The sequence below is a fragment of the Diceros bicornis genome, chromosome 4 (assembly GCF_020826845.1).
Source record: "Diceros bicornis minor isolate mBicDic1 chromosome 4, mDicBic1.mat.cur, whole genome shotgun sequence".
Lineage (NCBI taxonomy): Eukaryota > Metazoa > Chordata > Mammalia > Perissodactyla > Rhinocerotidae > Diceros > Diceros bicornis.
The window spans coordinates 40,634,368-40,651,021 of record NC_080743.1 but is presented as its reverse complement, the minus strand read 5'-3'; the positions used below and the strand labels follow the sequence as shown (position 1 = coordinate 40,651,021).

The 16,654-nt window shown below is 41.1% G+C and overlaps 1 protein-coding gene across 6 annotated transcripts in view; it reads right to left on the bottom strand.

Annotated features, from left to right (window-relative positions):
• Window positions 1-10,191, bottom strand: part of NTNG1 (netrin G1) — a 315,325-nt gene extending 305,134 nt beyond the window's left edge. For 4 of the 6 annotated variants that reach the window (XM_058538658.1, XM_058538661.1, XM_058538663.1 and 1 more), the window contains exons 1-2: window positions 9,113-9,479; window positions 1,179-1,934 (exon numbers count right to left, since the gene is read on the bottom strand). In XM_058538658.1, coding sequence (XP_058394641.1) covers window positions 1,179-1,424 — 246 coding nt within the window. In that variant the 5' untranslated portion in view covers window positions 1,425-1,934; window positions 9,113-9,479. The other 2 variants (XM_058538660.1, XM_058538659.1) reach the window with 2 other exon arrangements.
• Window positions 10,192-16,654: the final 6,463 nt, after the last annotated feature.

Here is a 16,654-nt window from a genome sequence, read left to right as displayed (position 1 = left end):
GTTACAAAACCTTTTCTGCAGTGCTAGGTCTAAGATGATCTTATGCTAATTTAACTCACTGGGGACTGTAAACAGATGCTGCTTTGATTAATAGTTTCACTATCCTGAAAATGCCAGACCAGGTACAAGATAATAAAATCAGGTAGGAATACTATTAAAATCTGCCACACGATTGTATGTGTTATGTGGAGAAAAATGGGATCACAGTTCCTGTATCAAATAAAGACCACCGGTAATAAAAAACAACGACAAAAACCAAAAAACACGCTGTCTAAATTCTTTAGCACGTTATTTACATCATTTTAACCACGAACTCTTTAAAATACCTTATACAGGTAAATTTTCAGGCACGTCCTTAGCGAAAATTCAACGTGTCATTCCAATGGTATCTTTTCACATAGCATTTAACTTTCCACCCAGAAAAAGACTATATACACCAAGAAAACAACGAATTCTGCAACTCTGCTTACCAAACGGATAGTATCTGAATTTGTATGCCCCAGGTCATTACTTTTCAGCAAATATGTTTTCAACATTCCAACATTCATATTTAAAACACCCATAGAAAACTGTGACCCTTGAAAATCAGGGGCTGCATGAGTTGACAAATAAGATTTTTCTGGAAAAGCTTCTCAAGAGACTTAAGCCCCTTTCTCCTCTGCTTCTCTTCTCACTGGTCTCCTAACCAAGGACTTCCAAATCATAGCAGTTTCCTGATAAGGAAAACCACAAAAGCTAACTTAGCCTTGAACTATGGAACTTGAGATTGGCCTTATACATATTTGTAAAGAAACCTTTGTGTTTTTAAAGTTGGTTTACCGATGAATTTTATCCTTACCCTAACACATAAGGCCTAATCATATTCCCAGTTTCCAATCTGAAATTTAACTGTCAGTTGGACTTTTTCTTCTGTAATTTATGTACAGTACACTTGTCTCTGTGAAACCTTTGGTTTGCAAGAAAGCAGAAAGTAAGTTCCAGTGCACCAATCACACTGTGCAAATTGTAACTCTAGGTTGTGCAAGCCTCCACTGAGAATGAAGCCAGCCTGTTAGCACAAATCTGCCACCTGCAGATTCAGCTCACTGCACATGTTGAGTCTGTGCTCACCACATTCGTATGCATATACAACATGCCCCACTTAACATGAAATATTCTATTCAATAGGGTTGCCTCACCATCGCACAGAATGTCTCAGGAGGGTCTCCACAGGTAATGTCCGGAGGATCCAGTTTCACTTTCAGGTATTTTGTCATGTCCGTGGATTCCGGCTGACAGGCCATGTAATCCCAAACTTTCCCTTCTTCTGTGTAAATCTGAGTCTTACACACGTCATAATGTCCCCACACCAAAGGGTAGGGCTGCATCACTGAGGACACTGTAACCCAAAGGGCATGGATTGACAGGAATCTTGACAAATACATCTCTAACTTCTTGGCAATCTTCCTGGTAACTAAGCCGGGTGTGCTTATCAGTGATCTATTTCTATTTTACATATACATATATGCCTATATGTAGGTAGGTCTGTATATTTAAAAAAAAAGAGGATGAGATCGCAGAGTAGATTCCAAAACTAAAAGTGAAGGGTTAAGATATTGGGTGTGTTCAGGTATATTGAGGACTTTGGTGGAAGCCTAACATACTTCTGCGTTAGGCGTTAACAACAGCTTGCTGCTTTTTCGTTGTTCTAGAACATATCTATTAGACTTGGGTCTCGTTTGATTGTTGTACAAGATGTCCCGTAGCAGATAATGATTTCGCAAAGTGATGGCTCTCCTGCTGTACATCCGATAACCCTGGGTGATCCTCGATGTTCACAGCTCACAAAGGATGCTCAGATGCGCTGGGATATCAGTATCCGAAGCATAAGGATGAGTGTCTATAGCCCGGTGTCTGTTTCCCATCAATCATTCTTTTCTTCTGGCACCAACACCCTTTTAGAAACAATAAGAGTAAGAGTTATTGCCCCAGAATCAATGTGTTACAAAATGTATGATATGTTGACATTTTGGAGGTTTGATGCAATATAAAGTAAATTGGTGTAATATGGATAACCTTTACTCAGCAACTTTGCTAGAATGAGCAAACCACAGAAATCATTCACATTGGGGAGGATTTCAATATGAAGAATTTAACTCTTCCACAACAATGACAGATGTGCGTGTTCCAGGTGAGCTACAGGTTTTTACCTTAAAAATTATATTTCCGTCTTGACAAAACTGAGAGCAAGCAGCTAGACTTAAACATTTCTCATATATAGCAGTGCTGGAAAATCTTCCAAGAGAACAATGGGGGAAATGAGCGCTATTATAACAATGACAAAGAAGTGACAACTCCTTGTATGCCTTTTGTCTCTTGGCAAAGAGACCCTAAAAATCTTCAAATTCCTTGTACATTTCTCAGCTTTGTTTAGCTGGAGTGAAAACCGGCATTGTTGGCACAAGCTGGTCCCTTGGGATTTGCTCATTCTATTGGAAGAACTTAGCATCTTTTGTTTCGTTGCATTTAGTGATAAAGATAACTTGGATCTCTGAGAAAATATTCAAAAATAAAACCAAAGGAGGGGCCGGCCCGGTGGCGCAAGCAGTTAAGTGCGCGCGCTCCGCTGCGGCGGCCCGGGGTTCGCTGGTTCGGATCCCGGGCGCGCACCGAAGTACTGCTTGGTAAGCCATGCTGTGGCGGCGTCCCATATAAAGTGGAGGAAGATGGGCACCGATGTTAGCCCAGGGCCGTCTTCCTCAGCAAAAAAAGAGGAGGATTGGCGGATGTTAGCTCAGGGCTGACCTCCTCACAAAAAAAAAAAAAAAATAAATAAAACCAAAGGAGCAAATTTTCCTTTCATAGGAATTTTATATTTTCTTACATCTTTTTATAGCCATTACATCTGCATTTGCGAGTTACTTTCTGTAACAGAAGATAATTTGTCCCAAAGGCGAATCTTATACGCTGCTTTAAAACTAAAAGCTCTGTAGTAAAATGCACAATTTAAAATGCACATATAAAAATAGCTGAGGGTGAGTTAACAGGCCATGAAGCAGAATAATATGGCACTAATTCTAAGAGAAAATAAAAATTACCGTTTAAAAGTACTTTTAGTTAACTGATAATGCAGCCTACATAACTATGGGTAGAAGTCGTTTGTGAGTTTAACTGGCAACTTTTCTCTTTAGAGATCACTGTTCAAATCTAAACAAACTATAATATTTGGAATCCACGTGTAAAAAAAAGTGTATTTGCTTAATTAGTTGGTTCATATTGTTATTGTCTCAATAATTAACTATTTTTTAATCAATTGGAAAAGGACAAAAAGACTACAGCTTTAGAAAATACCATTACAGACCCTTCAATTCACATTAAGCAGTTTAAATACGGAAGTTCACTATCTTCAAACAATCTTAAAAAAGGAATTCACTATATTTAAAGATTGCACCATCTTAAAATGAACTAAGCCACAGAGACTATGAAATGCCAACAGATGGTTGAATTGTGTTTCCATAGCAAAGTAATTTATAATAATTGCTTTATGGATGCAAGTGCAATTTTCATTATATTCAATTCATAAAATGTTATCATACAGCTGCAATTTGTGATACTTTCTATTAGGAAAAGTGTTGAATATTTGAGTTCCTATGAAGGAATAATTAGCAGTTTGTCTAAACATGTATAAACTACAGATTTGAATCTGCCTCTTCCTTGTAATATAAAGACTATAGTGCATTGAGCACATTTTGAAATCTTAAGCTAAAAAGAAAAAGTCACAGAGAAGCATGTGGTGTTGCTACTACAGCCTTCTGCTTTTTTCAGATTCATTAGTAATTTTAAGTTGATATTGTCAGAAACATCCAACAATTTGACAATTAATAATCTGAAAAGGTGTTAAACTAATACAAATTCACATTTTCTAGATGCATTTTTCAACTGTGTTTACTATTTTATTATAACAAGAACAAACACTTTCCACAGGGTGGTTAGGAGGTGGGCATTACAACTGAAGCAGTGTAAAATCTACTAGACTAGAATTATTAACTTCAATTCTTAGTTTCAAATGCACAGCAACTTATGTATCAAGAACAATATACTCTTGAAGACCTGGAACAGACTGCAATGAGTTTGAACTGGGTGAGCATTATGAGTTAATTTTTAATATTATTTTTTAAATGTGACCTTAAATATATATTTGAATGCTCCCTGAGATCAATCTTCACATTTTTTTAACCAATAAATGTTATCCCTCTAATCCATTTATTCTTCACCACTCTGTCTTCATCCACATGTTGCCTTACTGCAACCACAAAATAAAGGGTGACCAGATAAACCTACATGAAAAATTTGGACACTGAGGAAATGTACGTGAACCTGTCATTATTTCCTGACACAACAGCGATCCCAATGTAACGAATTCTCATTAAAGTATACCAGAATTATAATGATGGTCATTACACAGAATTGTGGACTACACCATTGATCGAATTTAGAGAAGTGACAAGGAAAAATGCAGAGGAGTGCAAGATATTTGAATATTAGGCAGTTGCAGGACTGTGCAACAGACATTCTTGACAAGAAGCAGCCAATTATAGCTTAAATTTCTGGCACATAACCAGTTGTGATTAATAGTTTTCCATTACATTACAGACATATTATTAATGTATTAAAAATGTCAAGCTTTGGCAAGCACTAATATGGCATGGCTCAGTTAGTCTGCAGAATTTACATTTAATGAACTCCCATTGACACAGAAAAAGATATTGACCACGGCACATTACAGATCAGGAGCAGAGGGTCACTAAGCTGTTCTTTAAGACAATTATTTGATTTCATTCTAATTTTTATGTTTGTAGTGTCACCTAGTATCTATACTTCATATCAGGATCTCCACACTTTTCAGTGCCACATACACTTCAAAGAAAATTCTCTTAATTTAAAATCAGTGAGAAATTAAATCTAAGAACTTCCATGACACACAATGGAAAAGCAGCCTCTGTCAAAATCAGGAATTTTCTATTAAAGTATAATTATGGAGTTTTCAAAGAAAATAAAACTATGTAGAAATAGAATATGATTTCTCCCTTAACCTTTATTACCTAATGGTACCAGTTCCCATCTGGCTATGCTTTCAACCAGGTTAAAATTATCAATAGCTTCTTAAAAGCTAGGTCATCACAGCAAATAGCTAGGCAAACCGATTATGAGAAGGACAGTCAATAACATATCTGGGGATTTAATATACTAAACCAATCCCTGCTGGTCCATACCTGAACTAATTGCCAAGTAATGTGGGCTTTGCAATTGTCTCAGGTGTCCGTATCACCTGAACGTGAGCAGCTTCAGAAGGGCTCTAGGCAGCCCCAGTTCCAGTTCTCCGCTGTGTGAACCTTGGGAATGCACTGTTAATCAAATCATCCCATCATCTCTACTTGTGCACTAAAGTACTGAAAAGTCCTCTTTGATAAAAATACCCATTAATATGCTATGAGTACTCCATAGACCTCTGACTGATGAATACATTTGCAGAACCAAGGTAAAAATATGAAATTATGTCATGCCCTCAAGTTGATAGATGTTATTGATCTGGAATAAAATAGGCTGTAAAACAGCTTTGCATACATGGAACATGTCTTTTTCCAGGATTCTGTAGCTAATTCCCTTCCACCTTGGATTAACTTTGCAGAAAGTATTTCACAGGCCCTTTCTTTCATCAGAAAAGAAGCCTCCCAAAATATTACATGGAAATAATAAATGATCAAAATTACAGACAATTATATTCCAAAAACTATTGCCAATTTCACCAACTGAGAGGAAAATACTGACAGTAAATCCACTAACTTTAGCTGGCTTTCAGCATTCGTTTTATTATATAATCTCACTAGGAGGTGGGGGTGGTGGTAGTAGGCTATTTATTCCATAAATACACAGCTCTTCAGGGGCACCTGAAATAGACAGCTATTGACTCATTCTTCATAGACATTAAGAATTTTATAAATATGCATGTTTCTGAATGGGAAGGAACAAAAAGAACATTGACTATAATCATATTCCATTGAGTGAAAAATATAAAGTGATAAAGATACAGACAAATTCCATAACCTATCAAAATAAGCAGTTTCCAATACTGTCATAATGAGATTGACTACATAAGATATTTAACATATACTGAATGCTCTTTGCATTTATTTATTGGTTGTGAAGAAAGCATTTTCTAGTCATCTTAATGGGAAACATTTGCTTCTATCCTTTTGTTAACTGTCTCTCAAAATATAAGGAATTTAGCATGTACTGCAACATCATTGGCATATTTTACTCACACTTGATTAGGTATTATGAGCAACTGTCTATCATGAGATTTTTAATAAAACCAAATAGCATACCTTAGTATTTGAAATATCTCTGTTTTCACCAGGAGAAAAATGATCAGAGAAATTAGATAGCACACTTTTGCAGGATGTTTGGGGATGGGATAATACATAAAATTATCTCAGAATCAGTTAAGCCTAGAAGAAATTTGGTGTTTCATGACCACAGAACAAACAAATCTTTCCTTCTCTTATAGGACAAGTTCAGAGATCCAAGGTTTCAAATACACATTTGAGAAAATCTATGCCCACCTGAAGTTTAGAAACAAAATTCTGGATTCTGAAGATAAAATTATTTTTAAAAGTATGCTAAATCTCTTACTGACCTATAATGTAATTCACACACATACATATTTTTCTGTTAACATATAATTGATTTTCTGAGTTGTATAAAATTTTCTTTCTTTTCAAGTGACTTGGTGCTTTTGTAACTCCAAAACTCTCTCTCCAAATCTTTACAACACTTAGAAAACATATCAACTAAATGTGTGATGGTTTAATTTTTTAAACATATTACCTGATATTTTTTCAGAATAATAATGGAAGCAAAAACTATTTGCACCAATTACAAATATACAAAAGGAAACTGCAAAATACATTAGCCTCCTCCTAAAAAAGCTAATCTGAACCATTTTAACACACATGCCCAGTGAAAGATGACAAAACAAAAATCTCAATAGAAAAACAGCTTTATGTGCAAAGAAAGTGTTTTCTTACAAAATTTTAAGATTGCGCCTCTTAAATTTCACAGTAAGAAGTATCACCAAATTAATAGACAAATATATGGAACTCTGAATGTCCTCCTGTTGGTCTTTAGTGGTGAAACAGATCTCATTTCATGGCATCCAGAAAAGAAAAGGAAATACATCCTGTATGTATGTAAGCTGGAACAACATTGTGTGCAAGACTTGATGCATTGTTTTCTTTGCATGCTGATCCACATGCAAAGATCTAAATTTTGTCTTAATGAAAAACTGAAAGTTGCTTATCTTCCAAAAGAATCTTGGCTAGTTATTAAGCTGCTTTTCTTTTGCCAAAGAGAAAAGGGGGTGCGGTAAGGCATTCAAAGTGACATAATTCGAAATACTTAATGAAACCTGGGGTTGCTAATTCCCCACAGCTTAGAGATGTTCCTCAAGAGCTAAACAAATCAGAAAAATCTTGCCCCTCTCCGAAAAAGAGAATTTCTGACAAACTTTTTCTAACAAGCTTAACCCTTAAGTATACTTGAATAAATGATTTTGTTGGAAGAACTTTCTGGTTTTCTTTTTTTTTATTTCCGCAAGAAAACTTTTAGTATTTTCAGTGATAAACTGGGGCCTTATTTCTAGAGCAAATCTACTGCCAGATACACCATATGTTTAGTGGAGTTTTGAATCTTACTCAGAATTTTCCATTCCAAAAATTGACAAACTGTTATGATAACGAGCGGCTCCATTACCTTTCCCTGGGTAAAGAGAAGGATGGGGGAGGGGGAAGGGAACAAAAGCCTCTACTCTCTGGAAATGTATACCTGATGCGATGATGGGAACGCAACTTCTGACTTTGCCAAATAATGTTGCTTTAAAATCCCCGCTAAGAATTTTCCTCCCTTGCCCTGTAAGATGACAACCTCGTAAGTGGATTTCTGGAAGAAAAAAAAAGGTCCCCGGGTGAGGTTACTAAAATAAACAGCAGAGGGCGCAGTTTCTTTTTTTATCTAAGTTTGCCCGGGTATGAATCACTTAATTGGTTATTTTGGGCTCAATAATATTCAGTATTATTTGTATTATATATAGATATCTACAGATCCATACAGGAGAGCAATTCAATGTCCCTAGCCGAATCCATTAACCGATTAATGTAATGCCAGTAAAGAATCTAAGATGTTCCCAACAGCATTCCTACACCAAGCCTGCCCCTCTTTCAATTTTCCTTTCTCCCCAACTGCACAACATGGAATAGTAATGCTTTAATCTCGCCCCAATAAAGGAGATTAAAAGAAGGGAACTTCAAAAGCTCTCAGTGTGGCCACAAGCTCCACAGGGCCGGCAAGAGGGCAAGTTTTTTCCCCAAGCAAAGACAATTGGCGAAAGAAAAAAGAAAAAAAGAAGAAGCCTCCAGAGCGTTGTGTGTGGCCAGGTGTGTGTGTGAGAGAGGGAGCGCGCGCTGTGTGCCTGTCAGTCCGTCGATGGAGGCACCAGCCCAGCGCCCAGGCTCTGGATACAACACACACACACGTAACCTGCCCGGGGCGCACACCCAGGGAGACGTGTGTGGGTGTGAGAGTGTGCGCGCAGAGGCTCCGCGCGCTGCCTCCTCAAGGCGCTTCCCAAAGTTCCTCGCCCACCCGGAGCCTCCCCTCCCGCCGGTGGATGGCACTGGGGGGGCCGGAGGGAGGGAGGCCGCCCGGGGGGAGAGGGGCAAAGACGGGACGCGCGGGTCGCAGAAGGAGGGGGGAAGCGGGCGGCACTTACCTTGTGGCCCGTTTGCCCTTGCGCCGGACGGGAGCCGAGCCGACGGCGAGGGGCGGCGGCCGTGCCCAGCCGGGTGCGCCTCGGCGGCGGCCGCAGCAGCGGAGCCCGCGGGCGGCGCTCGGGCGGGCGGCGGCTGTTCCCGCCGAGCCTCCTCCGGGGCGCGGGCGGCGGGGAGGGGTAGGGGTGTGGACCGAGCTCCGCCGCCGCCGCAGCCCCGGGGTCCGGATCGCGCCCGGCGCGCCGCGGGAGAGGACCCTGCGGACCACGAGCCCCGCGCCGGCCCGCCACTCCCCGCCGCTTAATTACCTTCGCCTCCGGCCCCTGGGGGGGTGTCTCCTGCGCGTCGCCCCCTCTCGGAGCCGGCACCAAGAGGGGGGATTCCTTCCCGTTGACGTCCTCTTCCGAAATGCAAAAGATCAGTGACTTTGACAGGTAGATGAGGGGGAGGGAATAGGGGTGGGCGGAGAGGAAGAGAGGACGAGAAAGGTGCCTCTCCCTCCAAAAATATAGTGATATTAATAATGAAATCGCAGCCTTCGGGAGGTCTTGCCCGCCCTGTCCCCCGCTTGCCGGCTCTCCTCCGCGCCTCCTCGCGCCACTGCCTCTGCCACTTCTCGCCTTAAACTTTTACTGAGGGATTTTTTTTTCTATTTCTATTTTTTCCTCTATTCCCCCCCCCCCTTTTTTTTAATTTTTTAAGCTGCAGGACGATTTCCTGATTCCCGGGGTTCAGAACCAGCGGCCCGGCGGTTCTACCCCGCTTGGCACAGCTTTCATTTTATTTCAGATGAAGACGTTGAGCTTAGTCAGAAGGGACATAAATCAGGACAATTAGCATTGGCGCCAAGAAGATCCTCCTGTACCAATTTCGCCCGGGCTTCCTTCGCGCATTCCTCCACTCAAGTCAGAAATGTCACTGCACATAGCGTTGATGGCTTCGAGACGCGACGCACCCAAAGTCCATTTGATGAAATATACATGGCCCCACGATGCTTCTGGATTGCGGTTCCAGGGCTCCCCGCCCCCGCCCGAGGCGCCTGGCCGGACCCTGCTCCGAGCGGGCAGCCAGCTCTTGGCAAACTTAAGGGAGCGTACAAATCAAAGAGTGAGCGCGAGGGCCGGAGAAGGGAGAAAGAAAGAAGCAAGCCGGGGAAGCCGCAGCCCTCGCAGGGGTGGCATGTACGTTTCACTTAAAAGCAGATCTTCTTCTGCAACTGCCAGCAAGTGGAAGGATTGCAAACCTTATACTACCTCGAGACCTGGGCGCTCCGAGCGGTCCTAACTCCGTCCCTCTCGCTGTTGCTGCTGCTGCTCTGGCCGCTGCTGCCGCCGCTCCACGACCTCGGGGTGCTGAGGCTCTGAGACCACCCTTCACCTCCCCGACCCCCAACTCGCCCACAGAAGCACGGTTTCTAGTAACTCTTCACGTACCTTCCACTCGTGCCTCCGCCCGACCCATCCCTCACTCCTCGTTCTCCTCCCCCACACCGTTCCAGAGCACACCCCTCGCCCCAAGCCGAGATCGCAACTGTGTTTTTCAACCAACAATTGCCTTGCCCAGCCAGCGGCCCCTACAGCGCAAGCCTTGAACCTCCTCATTTAGAAATTCGTTCTCCTTTGCAAAGTTGAAGTTCAAGAGAGCGCTGTGCATTTCAGGCCTCCTTGCCTTTCCCAAGAGAAAGACAAATGCTCCCGGCCCCAAGACTTCATTCCCCACCAGCGGGGGCCCAGACTTACCCGGGATCACTCTTAGCTACATACTAACGTCAAACCAAAAAAAAAAAAAAAAGAAATACAGACTTAGATAGAGAGACACTTTAATTAGAAAGGACTTGCAATAGGGAGAACGCTCTGATCTCAGACAGCCGTAAGCATCTCAAAACCAAACAGAAATTGGCTTTTTTACATGGTAGCGGGGTAAGCAGTAAGGGAAAGCTGGCCAGAAGACCTGGTTTGATGAGAAATGTGTCTCTGTGGTCCACGGATCTGGGGAATAAGCTGACAAGGAAGCATGCTCTGCATTTTAGTGCTTGCTCAGATTTGGGGGCAAGCACACAGTTCAGAGTCCCATGGGGAGGAGAGGAGACTGGCTCAGGTTTGGTCAGTGCAAACAGGAAACAGGAAAAGGGCAATTGTGAACACTTGGTGACTAACTACATGCCCCACATTGAAGGCCAGAGCTAAGAGCAGGGGGGTCATTTTTCTGCGATGACTTGGGGGTTGGTGGCAGAAGAGTGCATAAGGTAGACCGTTCCTGAAGTGAGCCTATAACCAGACCCCCTTGGCCCTGAGCAGCCGGGAAACAGGCAGGATTCGCACACTCCAACCTTAGATGCTCCAACACAGGAGAGGCCACCAAGGCTCCTCCCTCCCATTACCCCCTCCAGTGCTTTCCTCCTCCCCACCTCTGTGCTGAAGCACTGACCCTGCAAAAGGAGTTATCTACAGGGGTGAAACTCCTAGATGGCGTCCTTAGACAGCAGCCATTCTTGGCTCTTCACTAAGTCCCTACCCATGCTCCTCCAGAGTTGAAATATATGACTGATTATACAGATGCCATTCACCACCTAACCCTCCCTCACAGACCCCCAGAGCCCAGTCCCTTCTGCAGAGGCAGTAGGACTGGAGAAATGACACCCACAGCGGCCCTTTCACTTCTCGTTGGCCGGTGTCTGTATGTCTGACATACAGACAGCTCTCAGCCTTAACTCTTCCTCCTGCCCTTTTCTCTCAAGCCAAGAAAACCCCTTCTGAGTTCCGGTTCTCAGCCTTATCTGATCTTTTTAGGTCCTTCTCCAGTAAAAAGTAAAGAAAAGAAATCTATGCAGAGAATAGGAAATTCTCTTCTGGAATATACCAAGATCTTTGTGATATTGGCTCCAAACCTGCAGAAATGTTCTCTTTCATTTGCCAAAGTCTTGGAACTAACCTCCTTCCCCTTCTTGCTATACTATACCCTCCCTCATTCCAAGGTTCCTTTGACTATGAGGCAGACATCAGTCCCAAAGAAATCTGATATGTGGATGGGGCTCTCTCCAGTTAGGCAGCTTCTCCTGCCCCAGGAGCAAGAGAATCCTCCAGAGGTGAATTTTTTTCTCAAACACGTGCTCTGATCTTTTCACAGACTCAGTAAATCACCAACTAAACATGTGGCTCTAATCTCTGGGCAGGAAATCAGAATCCTGAGAAGAGACTTTTCAACATTGAATCCCTTTCCCCTGCAGATCATGAGTCCTCCTCCGGTGGGGATGGGGTGAGAAGAACATTTTCTCCAAAAAAACACTTGAGTGGGTCTGATATACTCCCTGACACTGAGAACCCGTGAACTAACATTTATATATTAAACCAGCTTTTCTGAATACACCTTTGCACATGTGTTTATATAATACACACCAATCAGAAATTTACTTTAGATATTTTCTTGGCATTGGGGAAAAAAATTTAGGGCATACTTACTTTTCTTATCATCCTTTGCTTTCTCTTATCTATATTTAACTTTCTTTGGAAAGAACAATTTTTCTGTTTTTATTTAACCTTTCAACTATACTTTTTTCCTCTCTCCTTTTAGAAAAGAATTGTTTGATCTTTCGGTGCTCTGGCTTCAGATCTCTGGCTGGTTTCCACGCATTCCTCATTCTTCTTTAACTTGGATTTTCATTTATTTGTAATCCTGTTAGATCTCTAACTGTTGTTCATTTTTCTAGGTTATTAGCTGCTTAAAAACCTTCTTTTTAGAGATTTGGTAGGGTTGTTTTGATATTTGCAACATCAATATGCCAAACTGGTTGTGGTAGCATATTTGCACTATATCTGGTCCAAAAAGACATGTGTCTTCTTAGAAATACTGTAAAGTACTTGACATAAAGTAAGTATAAGATAATGTTCATTGCAGGTATGAATAACTTTTGCTCATTCCCAGAATTCAGTTATAGCCTTCTTGGTAATAGGAACTAACTCCCGTTATATTAAATTAAGACTTAGAAGTCTGAAATATCCAAATCAGGGACAAGTTCTATTTGGCCAGTTGTATACTAGGTGATAGACGCTTTTTATAACTGCTGCTTGTGTCCCAGTAGAAACATCCTTCCTTACAGTTGTAAAACCTTTAGCTCTTTCTTGCCTCCACTCTGTACTCAGGGACATGTTTTATTACAGAGCCATTGGCAGTGTAGTTTTGACAGGTTTTGAAGTTCCTTACCTAACAGGATTTTTTAATGCTTAAATATTTTGACATTTAAACCTCTCACAAGCCCTAAGCATCTGGTCTAGGCTCTGTCCCTAGACACTATTGGAATTTTCCAGCTGGTGTAGGTGTACCAAGTACACTTACCTTGAAACTTTAAATTTACAAGCCCAAACTATCCAAGTATCAAGCATGCCCAACATAGGTATATCATCAATCTCATTTAGTTCTTCTAAAGACTGATAATAGACCAAAGAACATATTGCTTAATCTAAGAAAACCTCCATATTTACTGTGCTACTGATTCTAGAACATGAAAACTAGCAGATGGCATAAGCCATTGATAGTTAATGACTGATGCAGGGAACATGACTTTTAGCACCCAGGTGCTTTCTAATACATGGCACTGTGTAAAATAGTTTGGAAATAATAAAATTAGCTGCTTAGTTAAAATAATATGAAAAAAATTAACAAAATGTGGGTTTTGGTATTTTTTTTTAGGAGAAAGCATGCTAACCTAAAAGATGACCGTTTTTAGTCAAATATTTCATGTCTCTTTTCTATTCCAACTTGACGACCGTAGAAGTGTTTGAGAAAGAAGACTTTTCTTATTTTTCTTTACCCTATCTCACCCAGAAGAAACCACTTCTTAATTTTTATACTTTCAGAGCATGTGACACTAGACGTTTTTATCCAACCAGTAAAATCTGTCAAAATCACGGCACCCTGAGCTTTTCTTTACCTATTTCGATTTTTCTTTTGAAACTCAGAACACACGGTCAATATTTGTTTATCTTTTTTCTGAGGCTGCAAAAAGAGGCATCCTCTTAGCAGGTTTGGGTAATGCTATGCTCTGAACGATATCAGTAAGCTTCTATGAACTTACATTTTGTTTTGCTTAGTTTGTCTGTCCAAGATCATTAACTTATTTCTTGAAGAAAGGAGATCTCACAATTAATTTAGTGTGTTGGCTGGAAAAATTCAGTCTCAAAAATCAACAGCTGTATAGATTTCCTCAAACGTAATTTTCACATTTTCAATTATTCTCCAACAACAAAATCAGCGGCCTTTTCAAATTGAAAAAAAATGTATGAAGGAAGATTAACACTGCTTGCCTAATTTAGAAATCTTTCCATCAATTCCATCCCAACAGTTCCTTTCAGTTGAATAAGTGTTGATGGAACCCACACCACCTGCTGGTAACTGTACTAAGGGCTGGAAGCAACGAACAGCTCTCGAGTCAGAGTATGCACACTCACGTTGGTAAAAGAGCATTGAACTAACTGTAATGTGCATTTTTAGTTTTATACTAGAGATTGTGTAAGGGAAATGTAGTTGTAATGGTCAAGTCTGGAGATACCTTTTCTACCCAAGATGGGGCAAAGATACACACAACTCAGATGATGGTACAGGGCTTCAAAGATCACTGTCAGGACATTGGCCCAAACTACAATAGAGTGCAGCCTCTGTGGTTTAGCAGCCTCTGCAAGAAGTTCTTGTACTGTCATATAAATATGGGTCAGAATGCAATAACGGCTGAGCTAAACTTCAGTGAAGCACTGCAATGAGAATATCCATGATGAAAGATATCCCAAGAATAGAAAAATAGCAGACACAGAAGAGAAATCTAAGATCACAGGTGTCATTGGTTTGAGGTGTACTCTACCCAGATGTTTCTCTCTGCTTTTCTTGACTTCCTGCTTCTGGGTTTAGTTTGAGGTTTACTGTTCTGAAGTGATTACCTTGACTACTGTTCGTATCAGCTCTGTAGCTCCCATCGTTTAGTTTCTCTGCTGAATGGAGGCAGTAGGTATAAGCTGGTATTGGCTTCTAGTGAGTAAGATGGATTTGTGCCAAGTGGCCTTTACTTCCCAGTGGGCTGCCATCTCCTTTGGCAAGAAGGCTCCTTCTCCTACAGAAGATGACTAATTCTCTTAAATCCTACTTCGATTCGTAATGGAGAAAAGTGAAATCATAGGCATTATGAATTCTTTTCTTACTTCAATAGGCCGGGAAGAAACTTGATTGTTAGTTCTCTAAACTTTGTAATCTCATAGAAAATAACACAATTGTAAGATTCCTATGATATCATAGAAATTATTTCTTGTTCCCCTCTCCCTTCCTCTTTCCTCTTTCTCAGACATGAATTTAGCACCTCCTATGTGCTAGGGACTGCATGAGAAATAACAAGATGAATAAGGCAGTCCCTCTCATAGCTTCCAGTCCATTAGGGAAGACAAACTTGTTAACGAACAACATAATACTGTTGTAGGAGCTGAGATTGAAACCCACAGGGAACAGGTGAACCCCAATGGAAACAACGTACAATTCTCTTTGGGGATCCTGGAAAAGGCTGGGTAGATGAAGCAGTATGTGACCTACACCTTAAAAGATGGGTAGGTGGGGGCCAGCCCAGTGGCACAAGCAGTTAAGTGTGCTTGCTCCGCTGCCGCGGCCCGGGGTTCGCTGGTTTGGATCCCGGGCGCACACAGACGCACCGTTTGTCAAGCCATGCTGTGGCGGCGTCCCATATAAAGTGGAGAAAGATGGGCGTGGATGTTAGCCCCGGGCCAGTCTTCCTCAGAAAAAAGAGGAGGATTGGCAGATGTTAGCTCAGGGCTGATCTCCTCACAAAAAAAAAAAAAAAAAAAAAAAGATGGGTAGGTGTTCATCCAGCAGACAAAGGAGCAAAGGCCTTTCTGACCAGGAAGCAGAGGGAACAAAGTCAGGAGACCTAATCCAATAGGGCATATTTCACCCCTTCCTAGTAGTTTGGTGTGACTGCAGCTCAGAGCCCCATGCAGATGGCCTTTGTGGTGAATAGTTGAGAGCTTTTAACACTGAAAATTTGTAATAAGAATTGAGAGCAATAGGAGATAAAACTAAAAAAAAAGGAAGTATCCTATGTTATTTATGTTGAGACGTGAACATGCCAACAATTTACCACTGTTGACCTACAAAAATGGCAACTTTATGTCTCAACTCAATGGGGTCAAGTACTGCCCATTTAGTTCTAAGTAATCTGTGTTAAGAAAAGAGAGTAATCTAAAATAGCAAAGAATTTTTAAAACTTCTGTATTTGCTTTTGGAATACATTATATGCCTTCTTTTGGCAGGAGATATACCTTCCAAATGAGGTTTTGTGCTGAGACTGGTATTAAAATTAGTCGGATTTCCCTGAGTAAGCACTGACAGCAGGAGAACATGGCTGCAGAGCAGACTGGTGACCAGGAACCCAAGGTTCAAGCATTTAACCAGGGATAAGCCACACATGAATAATGGTGAGTTGAGTAATTAGTAATTATAGATGCCAATTAAGCCTTAGATGAAAGAACCAGTCCCCAATCATTCCACCATGGTTTGCATTTTTGCTCTCCTAAATCAGTGTGTTTCCAACTCCTGTTGGAGAATAACTATTTGTCAAAAACAACGGGGAAGAAAATAAAATGAGATAGAAAGAGATATTAAAATTCAAGAAATTTAGAAATAATTATCATAATGGAAGGGAACAAATTAATGTTTACAGTAACCAATACTTCTGTAAGTCAATGTGGAATTCAGATTTTTTTTTCTTTTTGGTGAAGATGGGACGCTTAATCAAACTTTTTAGCTGTTTATGACCACGAAGTCAGGAGATGTATTGGTGATGAGGAAAAAATGAATAA